Genomic DNA, 12,595 nt, shown 5'->3' on the forward strand with positions numbered 1-12,595 from the left:
ATGGTCTCGATCTCCTGGCCTCATGATCTGCCCGCCTCAGTCTCCCAAAGTGCTGGGACTACAGGCGTGAGCCACCGCGCCTAGCCTGACTGTTGTTTTTCTTTAATCATGTTTCTTTCCGAGTATTTTGCTTCTCAGTTGACTGAACCCAAGGATGTGGAGCCCACAGATAATGGAGGACCAACTATATAAGTTTTGCTGCTAGCTTTTATTTTTACTTGCACACGTTCGCACTTTTCTATGTCCAGTGACCTCATTTGCTAAGTGACAGAAAGGACAGAGTAGGGGCTTTCTCTGAGGCCTGCCTGCACCCCACCTTGAGATCTGAGTCTTGTCAGGTGGGGTGCAGGGGCCTCCCCATGGGCCTGTCTGACCAGCATCCCCGGCTCGCTCCGCCTGCACAGGGGGCTACCCGCTGGTTCCCGGCAGCAAGCTGGTCTTCTCCTCCTACCCTGGCACCATCTTCTCCTGCGATGACTTCTACATCCTGGGCAGCGGGCTGGTGAGTTCCCTTCTCGTGTCTCCTCCGTTCCAGGTGTTTGTCACACAGCAGCTCTGAGCCGGCAGAATTGATTACTGCAGCAAGTGGGGACCAGGCTGCAGCCCGGTGCTGGGTGCCCTGTAGGAGCTAGGGGTGCAGCAGAGGACAAGGGGGACACATCCCCCCGCCTGCCAGTCAGAGCCCAGGCTCACCCATCTCCTGCTCTGGGGACTTGGATCACCACAAGGGGTATTTAAGTGTAGACCCCCAGGCCCTACACAGGGCCTCCAAAGCCTGCAGCTGGCCTGGGACTCTGCATGTAACCGTGGTTGTCAGGAAAGGCTAAACTTGGGATGTTTGGGACTATCCCTGACCTCAGTGACCACGCTTGTTTTTATTGATTCAGGCTAACTCCCCCAACCCACCCCACTTCTCTCTCCTCCTGCCTCCCTCTTGCTTTCCCCAGAGCCCCTCTGACCTGACCAGGTTTGCTGAATAGAGGCTGTTTACAGTGTGTTGTTTTTATCTTTTTTCCTGGATGGGGTCCAGACTTGTTTAGAAATTTGTCCCTGGCATTCCTCGCTGAGTAAGTGAACTCTTTGATCTCCAGGGCAACGCTGCAGAGGAGAAAAAAACATCACTTTAAAAAACACCCTTAGGGTAGAGAACGCCCAGCTCCCTGCGGGGATGGGAGGGGAGGGGGCTCTTCTTGTCTGATCCTTTTGCTTTTTTCTGAGTTTGGAATGAGGCAGGAGAGGGCCAGGAAGTGGGTGAGGGAACCCTTATGCTGTGGCCCAGGAAGGGGACGGAGGCAGCTGGGGAGGGACAAGTGAAATGGTTCCAGCTAGTTACCAGGAAAGAATCTGGGTAGGAAACTTCCCTTCATTCAGGGTTCCTAATTGTTTTTGTGCCACAGATTCCTTGGGCAGTCCAAGAGGCTGGTGACCCTCTTCTCAGAATAGTGTTTTTATTATTATTATCATTTTCTTTTTCTTTTTTTTTTTTTTTTGAGACAGAGTTTCGCTCTTGTGACCCAGGCTGGAGTGCAATGGCGCAATCTCGGCTCACCACAACCTCCGCCTCCTGGGTTCAGGCAATTCTCCTGCCTCAGCCTCCCGAGTAGCTGGGATTACAGGCACGCGCCACCATGCCCAGCTAATTTTTTGTATTTTTAGTAGAGACGGGGTCTCACCATGTTGATCAGGATGGTCTCAATCTCTTGACCTCGTGATCCACCCGCCTCAGCCTCCCAAAGTGCTGGGATTACAGGCTTGAGCTACCACGCCCAGCCTATTTTGTTTTTCATAGTGACAGGGTCTCGCTCTGTCACCCAGGCTGGATGCAGTAGTGTGATCATGGCTCACTGCCACCTCCAGCCTCCTGGGTTCAAGCGATTCTCCCACCTCACCTACTTGAGTAGCTGGGATTACAGGCCCATGCCGCACTCAGTTAATTTATTAATTTTTGTAGAGATGAGGTCTCACTATATTTCCCAGGCTAGTCTTGAACTCCTTGGCTCGAGGGATCCTCCTGCCTCGACTTCCCAAAGTGCTGGGATTATAGGTGTGAGCCACTGCGCCTGGCAGAGTAGGGCTTTTAGATGGATAAACCAAAATGTATAGGATTATAAAGGAAACCAGTTATAGTGAAATACAGTTATCAAAATCTAAGTAAACTTTTAAGTAACATACTGAATAATAAGATCCAGCAGCAGGTATGGTAAATATTTTAAGTTAGAAGAAGCAAGGTGCATGAATACTTTAAGATATGTACAGCCTTGTAATCTGATGGAAAAACATCTGTGATTTCTGGTAGTGACAGTCCCAGCGACTGCTAATACCATTGTGGTGTGTCACGTTAACAGTGGAAGAAAATACCAAATTTCAGGATTTCTTTTTTTTTTCAGAGATAGAGTCTCACACTGTTGGGCAGGCTTGAGAGCAGTGGCATGATCACAGCTCACTGCAGCCTCTATCTCCCCAGCCTCATGCAATCCTCCCATCTCAGCCTCCCAAGTGCTGGGTCTATAGTTGCCTGCCACCATGTCTGGCTCATTTTTTTTATTTTTTGTAGAGAAAGGGTTTTGCCATGTTGCTCAGACTGGTCTCAACCACCTGGGCTCAAGTGATCTGCCCCCTCTTGGTCTCCCAAAGTGCTGGGATTATAGGCAGGGGCCACTGTGCTCAGCCTGGATATCCTCTTTAAAGAGAAGAAAAGGGTTCAGTGGCTCATGCCTGTAATCCCAACATGTTTGGAGGCCGAGGCAGGCAGATCACAAGGTCAGGAATTCAAGACCATCCTGGCCAATATGGTGAAACCCTGTCTCCACTAAAAATACAAAAAAAAAAAAAAAAAAAAATTAGCTGGGCATGGTGGCGCACATCTGTAATTCCAGCTACTTGGGAGGCTGAGGCAGGAGAATCACTTGAACCTGGGAGGAGGAGGTTGCAGTGAGCAGAGATCGTGCCACTGCATTCCAACCTGGGTGACAAAGCAAGGCTCTGTCTTAATGTATATAAATACATCAATAAATAAATAGAAAAAATCACATTTATGGATACAGCCATTTTTTAGCTTTCTTCAGCTTCTTTTTTTTTTTTTTTTTGAGACAGGGTCTCTCTCTGTTGCCCAGGTTGGAGGGCAGTGGCGCGATCTCAGCTCACTTCGACATATGCCTCCTGGATTCAAGTGATTCTTGTGTCTCAGCCTCTGAATAGCTGGGATTGCAAGAGTTTTGTTTTGTTTTGTTTTGTTTTTAACTCACAAGAACAAGGCTTTACTTTTCAAATATGCTGAAGACAGCCAAGCATTCCAGGAGATGGAGAAGGGGGAGGAGGCAGTTGGAGGCAGCAGTGGGCATCCTGCCTGCTCCAGGACTGGAGGGGGACCAAGGGTCTCTCCTGTTGTAAGCCCTCCTAGGCCTCTGACCGCTGGGTCTGCCAGGCTGACAGCCTCAAGCCGTGCAACCTTTCCTGCAGAACTGTGGGAAAGGGGTGGGAATGGGAGGTTGCCCAGCTTGGTGAGGGAGTGGGTTCATGGGAGCAGCTCTTTTGGCTTCTCAGGGGCTGTTCCCCAGGGCAAAGCTAGATGCCTGATACCAAATCCCACTCTGTGCTTGTCCAAGAAACCAGTAAGGAACATGTGCCTCAACTGGACATGAGTTTTTATTTTTATTTATTTCTTTGAAATGGAATCTCCCTCTGTTACCCAGGCTGGAGTGCAGTGGCTTGATCTGGGCTCGCTCCAACTTCTGCCTCCCAGGTTCAAGTGATTCTCTTGCCTCAGCTTCCCTAATAGCTGGGATTACAGGCATGTGCCACCATGCCCAGCTAATTTTTGTATTTTTAGTAGAAATGGGGTTTCACCATGTTGGCCAGAGATAGGGCCTCACACTGTCATGCAGGCTTGGGTACTCATGGACATGAAAATGGCAGCAGTAGGGCTGAGGGCTATAGAGGCAGGAGATAAGGAGTCTGGAACTCCTGACCTCAGGTTATCCACCTCTTTGGCCTCCCAAAGTGCTGGGATTACAGATGTGAGCCACCATGCCTGGCAGATTAAAGTATTTAACACCTGTAATCTCAGCACTTTGGGAGGCCGAGGTGGATGGATCACTTAAGGTCAGGAGCTCGAGACTGGCCTAGCCAACATGGTGAAACCCCGTCTTTACTAAAAATACAAAAATTAGCCAGGCGTAGTGGCACTTGGCTGTAATCCCAGCTACTAGGAAGGCTGAGGCACGAGAATAGCTTGAACCTGGGAAGCAGAGCTAGCAGAGAGCTGAGATTACACCACTGCACTCCAGCTGGGCAACAGAGTGAGACTCTGTCTCAAAACACAACAAAACAAAACAAAACAAAACAAAACCATTTAATTTATGAGCCATGACTGATGAAGTACGGCCACTTGGTGGCAGCATGCCTAGGCTGTGCAGCACCCCCCTTGACCTTCCCACAGGTAACACTGGAGACCACCATTGGCAACAAGAACCCAGCCCTGTGGAAGTACGTGCGGCCCAGGGGCTGTGTGCTGGAGTGGGTACGCAACATTGTGGCCAACCGCCTGGCCTCGGATGGGGCCACCTGGGCAGACATCTTCAAGAGGTTCAACAGTGGCACGTGAGTGGGCTTCTGGCCCAGTGGCTTCCCCTGCACCAAAAGATAGAACCTCCACTTTAACACTCAGACCCTGGGGGATCAGATGTGGCACTGGGTCGCATACCCCACGCCCTCCTCTGTTTTATACATGGGGAAACTGAGGCTAGGGAAGGCAAGGATTTGCCTCTCCCCTGCAGGCTTCTCAGCCCAGGAAGGCGTGCCTTGGTGGCAGTAGAGGAAGAGCACTTGGAACCTGAGGACTCTCGAGGGGACAGTGGGGAGGGCTGTTTGAGGAGGTGGATGTGTGTGGGTAGCAGGGCCTATGAGCCAGAGGCACTGGAACTGGGCAATGCTGGTCTTACAGCATCCAGCAGAGGAGCTGACCTAGGGAGCCATAGAATATTCTGGAACAGTCAAGCAGCATGATGAGAGAGGAGTTTGTGGACACCAGGTCATATTGCAGTGTCAGGGTGTCAGTTGAATGGCTGGACACCCCCAGGCCCACTTCCCTTGATTCCTAGCTGTGTGAGACACTTCGGGGTAGGGGAAGCTGGGGAGGTGGCCCCAGCTCTGTTCAGTCCTCCCTACCTGTGCTTGGCAGGTATAACAACCAGTGGATGATCGTGGACTACAAAGCATTCGTCCCAGGCAGGCCCAGCCCCGGGAGCCGGGTGCTCACCGTCCTGGAGCAGATCCCGTGCGTACCCTGGGAGGGAGGAGGTGGGGCTCGGGGCAGAGAGGACTGCCATGGTGAAGGCCTGGAGCTGTGCTGGCACCGTGCAGGAAGGGAATGCTCTCAGGAAGGTGTGGCTGGAGGGGACTGAAGTTCAAGACTTAATCCATCCTCCAGGCAATGGGGAGCCATCGGGGTTCCCCAAACAGGGCAGTGCCCATGGGAGCCCCTTTTCTGATCACTTCCACCCCATCTCTCTTCTCGGTCTCAGCGGCATGGTGGTGGTGGCTGACAAGACCTCAGAACTCTACCAGAAGACCTACTGGGCCAGCTACAACATACCGTGCGTGCCTTCTCACCCCGCTCCCTGTCACCCTCCGGGTCCACCTCTTCCCTTGCCCAGCTCTTTCCTAGGTGCTATTTTTAAACCCACGGAACGAGAAAGCCCAGCCTACCCTTTTCTGGCTGGGGGAGCCCAGACAGCTTGGCAGTGTAGTTTCGTGGCTCAGGTCAGCAGCGATGTGAGCTCTGGTTCTGATGCCCAGAGTAGGGTGGTGTGGGGTGGCTAGGCTCAGGGCCTGACCCCTGCCAGGGTCTCTGGCTGGATCTCTTACTGGGCTGTGCAGCCATCACCTGAGGCTCACTCTCTTTACCTGCGTTTTCTCATTTGAGTCTTGCAACGGCCACGTGTGGTCACTAGAGTTCCTGCTCCCAGCTCACAGATGATAATACTGAGGCTCTGAGAAAGTTCCTCACTTTCCCAACCTTCCCTGTTGGTGAACAGTGAAGGCAGAATTTGTTTTTAGTTTTTTGTTTTGAGACAGAGTCTTGCCCTGTCATCCAGGCTGGAGTACAGTGGCACGATCTCAGCTCACTGCAGCCTCTGCTCCTGGGCTCAAGTGATTCTCCTGCCTCAGCTTCCTGAGTAGCTGGGATTACAGGCACCCGCTACCAACTTTGGCTAATTTTCTATTTTCAGTAGAGACAGGGTTTCACCATGTTGGCCAGGCTGGTCTCAAACTCCTAACCTCAAATGATCTGCCTGCCTTGGCCTCCCAAAGTGCTGGGATTACGGGTGTGAGCCACCACACCTGGACTGAAGGCAGGATTGGAAGCCATGACTTTTGGGCCCCAGAGCCCAAGCTTGGCCACCCCACCAAGCCACTCCCAGCACAAATGAAAAACATTATTGTTATCCGGAATGTCGGAGTTGTTTTTGTTTGTTTTTTTTTGAGATGTAGCTTTACTCTGTTGCCCTGGCTGGAGTGCAGTGGCACGATCTCAGCTCACTGCAACCTCCTCCTCCCAGGTTCAAGCGATTCTTGTGCCTCAGCCTCCCGAGTAGTTGAGATTACAGGCATGCGCCACCATGCCCAGCTAATTTTTTTTTTTTTAAGACAGTCTCACTCTGTCAGTGAGGTTGGAGTACAGTGGCGTGATCTCAGCTCACTGCAACCTCTACCTTCTGGGTTCAAGTGATTCTCCTGCCTCAGCCTCCCGAGTAGCTGGTATTACAGGTGCGCACCACTGCTCCCAGCTGATTTTTATATGTTTAGTGGAAACGGGGTTTCATCATGTTGGCCAGGCTGGTCTTGAACTTCTAACCACAGGTGATCTGCCTGCCTCGGCCTCCCAAAGTGCTGGGATTCCAGGCCTGAGCCCCCATGCCCTGCCCAAATGCCATAGTTGTAAGGGATAATGTCCTGGTGTGACTTCCCCTCCCCTCCCTGGTTACAGTCTTGGCTGAGTGAGGCTAGTGGGGGTCATGGGTGACCATCCTTGTCCCTGGCAGGTCCTTCGAGACTGTGTTCAACGCCAGTGGGCTGCAGGCCCTAGTGGCCCAGTATGGGGACTGGTTTTCTTATGACGGGAGCCCCCGGGCCCAGATCTTCCGGCGGAACCAGTCACTGGTGCATGACATAGAATCCATGGTCCGGCTGATGAGGTGGGTGCCGGTTGGGTGGTGGGCTGGGGAGAGGGAGGCCGTAGGCACACAGAACTTTCTGTGCGTTTTTTGGTACCAACTCATTCAAACGTTGCCGCCAGCCCCGGAGGGCCAGCAGCGGGTGGTCAGATGCTGAATGCCAGTGCAGCTGCTCGGGGGCCATGCTCCAATTGGGTCGTATTACTGTCCTCATAGTTAAGGGGAGGGTGCTGGACATCTGTTGAGTGACCTCAAGTGCTGGGCACTGTGCTTGGTACCAGGAGCAACAGATAGAAAACCTGTGCCCCACTGTCCTATCTCCTGGGTGGTGCAGAAATCCATCAGGTACTTGCACTGATGTTGATGTATAAAGACGGCACCGAGAAAGGCTGACTAGGGACAAACGGTGCCTCACCTGGCTGGGGCAGTGGCATGGAGGCCTTCCCTGAGGACAGGTGCCTGAGCAGAGAGCTGAATAATGAAGGATGAGTGACTTAGGTGAAAGGCGTCAGGACCTCAGGCAGAGGAACTGGCTGGGGCAACCTGGGGTGGGGGGGACAGGGCAAGTTGAAGGCTGGTGGCTCTTACGGGGCTGCCTGTGAGGGTTTTGGCCTCTGTCTTAGCCCCTCCTTCCTGGCATGACTGTTGTTCCCTCCTTCCCCCATCCAGGTACAATGACTTCCTCCATGACCCCCTGTCACTGTGCAAAGCCTGCAACCCCCAGCCCAATGGGGAGAACGCTATCTCGGCCCGCTCTGACCTCAACCCGGCCAATGGCTCCTACCCTTTCCAGGCCCTGCGCCAGCGCTCCCATGGGGGCATCGATGTGAAGGTGCCGCCTCCTCCCTAGGGCCTGGAGGGTGGGGCCTGAGGGCTGTGGGTGGGGGTAGTCACCATCACCAGCCTGGGGGAGGGGACAGGTTGGGGCAAAGCCGATGATTTTCGGGCAGGAATCACAGTCAGAATTGGGCCGTGGTTGGGGTCACAGTAAAGGTGACAGTATGGGTCTGGTGCAGTGGCTCATGCTTGTGATCCCAGCACTTTGGGAGGCCCAAGGAGACAGATCACTTGAGGTCAGGAGTTTGAGACCAGCCTGGCCAACCATGGTGAAACCCTACTAATAATACAAAAATGAGCCAGGCATGGTGGTGGGCACCTGTACTCAGGAGGCTAAGGCATGAGAATTTCTTGAACTGGAGAGGCAGAGGTTGCAGTGAACCGAGATCATGCCACTGCACTTCAGCCTGGGTGACAGAGCAGAGTTTCAAAAAAAAAAGTGACAGTTCAGAATTGAGCTCTGCGGTCAAGGTCAGGGTGGGAGGCCGGGCCCCTGGATTGGGGCAGGCTAGGGCCCCTGCTCACCTTCGGCTCTGCCCTGCCCCCAGGTGACCAGCATGTCACTGGCCAAGATCCTGAGCCTGCTGGCAGCCAGCGGTCCCACGTGGGACCAGGTGCCCCCGTTCCAGTGGAGCACCTCACCCTTCAGCACCCTGCTACACATGGGCCAGCCGGACCTCTGGAAGTTTGCGCCCGTTAAGGTCTCATGGGACTGAGGCTCTGTCCCTGCTCTGCTGCTTTTGCCCCTGCTGACCTTCAGCAGGGCCATCCCCAGCCCAAGGCCACCGGACCTCCAAACCCAGCACCTTCTGGGGGCTTTATTCCCTGATCTGGGGTCTGAGTTATCTCTTCCTAGGGTGGAGCACGAACCTGATAGGGCTCAGAAGTGACCCCTCTCTTTCCTGAGGTTAGTGGGGCAGTCTCCTCTGCCTGCTCCCTGCCATCTCGTGCTCTCTGTTTCTCTCTGTCTCCTGCTGCTGCTCTCTTAATCTCATTCCCACCTCTGGGGCTCCTTCCTCCTGCTGCTTCTTCCTGAGGGCTTGGGAAGGTCCTAGGGTCAGGCTCTGGGGCTCCCATGGGGTGGGAAGAGACTGTTCCAGCCCCTTTCTCCCAGCTGCATTCCCACGGGTGGCCCTGGAATTGGTGAGTTTCAGCCCCAGGACCTGGGCGTTATCTCCGGCTGGCACTGTTCCTCCCAGCTCTGGCCCCATTCCTCCCAGCTCCATCTCCGTTCCTCCCAGCTCTGGCCCCTCTGCTCCCTCAGGAAGCAGTCCCCTCGTCTCCCTTTCTGGGAAGCTTCCTTGAGGACAGAAACTTGAAAACAAACACAAACCAAAGTTTCTGGCCATCTGTGGCTGGAGGGTCCTGAATGTTCTGCTATCTCCAGCGCAGGCAGAGGGTCAGCCCCCACCCTTCTGCCTCAGGCCCCCACCCCACTCCAGGCCTGCCCCTCAACTCGGGGCTGTGTCCATAGCGCTCTGATGGAAGAACCAGACCACAGTCTGTGCCACCGTTAAACAAGAGTGGCTGTGGACTGTGCTGTGCTTGGGGTGGCATGGAAGGCGGGGTCAGTGCTTTTCGCCTCTCAGGTTTGGGTTCTGTGCCATCCCCTATGTAGCCTCCTGTGCAGCCCTCTGTCTTTCTGTCCCTTCACTCATCTGCCAACATACTCACCCATTATCCATCTGCACAGCCTCCCACCTGCCTCTCCATCTTCCATCCATCCATCCAACTACCTATTCATTCATCATCCTTCCACCCACCCATCCAGCCAACCATCCACCCATCCAGCCAACCATTTAGCCATCTCCATCTGTCCATTTTCTTTTTCTTTTCTTTTTTTGAGAGGGAGTTTTGCTCTTGTTGCCCAGGCTGCGGTGCAGTGGTGTGAGCGTGGCTCATAGAAACCTCTGCCTCCTGGGTTAGGGCAATTCCCTTGCCTCAGCCTCCTGAGTAGCTGGTTTACAGGCATGCACTGCCATGCCCGGCTAATTTTGTGTTTTTAGTAGAGACAGGGTTTCACCATGTTGGTCAGAGTGGAATCGAACTCCTGATCTCAGGTGATCTGCTGTCTTGGCCTCCCAAAGTGCTGGGATTACAGGTGTGAGTCACCATGTCTGGTCTCATCTGTCCATTTTCTATCCACTTATCTGCCTACCCATTTATTCATCCATCCAGCGATTCACTCATCCATCCACCTATGAGATCAGACAGGGAAGGAGCCTTTTTTGTGTTGGTCTGTACACCGCAGTATGGCTTAGGAAGTTCTTACCTGTCCATTTATTGCCCATCCACCCACCCATTCATCCACCCTCCCATCCAACTGCCTATTCATCCATCCACCCACCCACCTATTCTTCTACCCACTCACCTACCCACCCATCCACCTACCCATTTGTCACCCATCTACCCACCCATCCATCCAGTCACCCATCCAACCATCTATCCAACCATTCATTCATCTATCCAACATTCCATCTGTTCATTTTCTATCCATCTACCTCATTCACTCATCCATCCACCTACCTATCAATTTATCACCCATCTACCCATCCATCCACCCACTCATCCATCCATCCACCCATTTATCTGCCCACCCACCCATCCATTCACCTATCTTCATTTATCACCCATCTACCCATCCATCCACACACGTATCTGTGTATTTCATATCCATCCCCCATTCATCCATATTTATCTATTTTCTATCCAGCCATCCATCCATTCATATCCAGCCATCCATCCAGATGTTTATTGAGCACCAATGTTCTGGTCCTGTCTGGGAACTGTGTTGAGCACCAGGACCTTCCTAAGCCATACTGTGTTGTACAGACCAGTACAAAAAAGGCTTGCTCCCTGCCTGATCTCATGCAGCCTGCCTTGGAGACAAGATTTTCGCAGTGTTATGTGCTTGGAGAGAGGAAAGTACACAGCCCTGGAGTCAGACCTGGCTTTGAATTCTGTTTCCACTTCTTGATAGCTAGCTATGGACTCACTGTCTCTGAGCCTTGATGATCTCATCTGTGAAATGGGGTAATGGTGTGAGCAGCATTTCCCTGGAGGATGTGATGCAGCCCATGTGGGGCCTCATGCACTCAGCACCTCTTCATTAGCAAACACTTATCGAATCCCTAGTACATGCCAGGCACTGTTATGAGGTCCCGGGGATACCTTATAACAAAAGGGACAGAAGCGTCTCTGCTCTTGTGAAGTTTACACTGGGGAGATGGTAAATACAGTAAATGAAATCTGTGTTGTGTCCGTGCTGGTAAATGCGCGGAGAGAATAAAGCAATTTGGGGTCTGGGGTTGGTTTGCTTTTTCTCCTCCCTGTGGCTTCACAACCCGTTACCTGGGAATTGACTTGTGGTTTTATCTGATTTTTCCTCTTTGTAGAGACGGCGTCTCACTGTGCCTCAGGCTGGTCTTGAACTCCTGGGCTCAAGTGATCCTCCTACCTCGGCCTCCGAAAGTGCTGGGATTACAGTCATGAGCCACTGTGCCCAACCTACTTGTGGTTTTAAAAACTAACTTTCAGCCAGGTGCAGTGGCTCAAATCTGTAATCCCAGTGCTTTGAGAGGCCGAGACAGGTGGATCATGAGGTCAGGAGTTCGAGACCAGCCTGGCCAACATGGTGAAACCTCATCTCTACTAAAAATACAAAAATTAGCTGAGTATGGTGGTGCATGCCTGTAATCCCAGCTACTCAGGAGGCTGAGGCAGGAGAATTGCTTGAACTAGGACCCAGGAGGCAGAGGTTGCGGTGAGCCGAGATTGTGCCACTGCCCTCCAGCCTGGGCTACATAGAGAGACTCCATCTCAAAAAAAAAAAAAAAAAAAAATCCCAATTTTTGAGAGTGTTTTCATACCCTGAGTATGAAAACTTTCCTTCTCAGGACAGCCCTGTTGGGAGAGGCTGGGATTATCACGGGTGTTTTACAGATGAGGAAGCAGGCTTGGTGCAGGGAGGTCATGTGCCCAAAGTCTGAAGACTTGGGCCCATCAGAGTCAGGATTGGGGCCCAGCCCACCTTCCCCATCTCCTTGCGATGGTGCAGGCCCTGGTGAAACGGGCCACACCTACTGTGATGCAGCCACTGACTCTTCACAGCCGCTCCTGAGGCTGGGGCCTTTGGGAGACCCATTTTACAGATGAGCAAGTGGAGGCCTGGGTGGTGGTGGAGCTCACCCAAGGTCACTTTGTATTCCCTAGAATGATTCTGGCCCCTTTCTGCTTTCCAGGGGATGGGGGTGGTCATGAAGCCAGGCTGACTCCGCACAGAGCATAGCGGGTGGTCATGCAGATGGTCCACCACTGGGACTTCAGGTGATCCCTTCAGCGGGACCCACCTTTCCAGAGGCAGCCGCAAAGGCTTCAGGATGGCAGCTGTAGGCACCTCTATGGCTCCTGGCTCCCCGAAGCCCAATGCTCTAGCAAGCTGGTCGGCCCCTGCCCACAGTGCCGTGGTGCCTCCTCTAGCAGGCAGAGGTGTCTGCCTCACCCCTTTTGGGGGCTTCATGCCAGGCTCAGGCTGGACAGCAGAAGCTAGAGGCAGTCCTATTCCAGGCAGGCTTTTCACTCAG

General features: G+C 53.0%; 1 protein-coding gene across 1 annotated transcript in view; it reads left to right on the forward strand.

Moving 5' to 3' along the window:
- Positions 1-11,264, forward strand: part of PLBD2 (phospholipase B domain containing 2) — a 33,642-nt gene extending 22,378 nt beyond the window's left edge. The window contains exons 6-12 of the mRNA XM_078337394.1: positions 405-502; positions 4,439-4,599; positions 5,180-5,275; positions 5,523-5,594; positions 7,044-7,196; positions 7,845-8,007; positions 8,561-11,264. Coding sequence (XP_078193520.1) covers positions 405-502; positions 4,439-4,599; positions 5,180-5,275; positions 5,523-5,594; positions 7,044-7,196; positions 7,845-8,007; positions 8,561-8,728 — 911 coding nt within the window. The 3' untranslated portion in view covers positions 8,729-11,264. The remainder of the gene's footprint in view (positions 1-404; positions 503-4,438; positions 4,600-5,179; positions 5,276-5,522; positions 5,595-7,043; positions 7,197-7,844; positions 8,008-8,560) is intronic.
- The last annotated feature ends 1,331 nt before the right edge of the window (positions 11,265-12,595 follow it).

Source organism: Callithrix jacchus, chromosome 9 (assembly GCF_049354715.1).
Source record: "Callithrix jacchus isolate 240 chromosome 9, calJac240_pri, whole genome shotgun sequence".
NCBI lineage: Eukaryota > Metazoa > Chordata > Mammalia > Primates > Cebidae > Callithrix > Callithrix jacchus.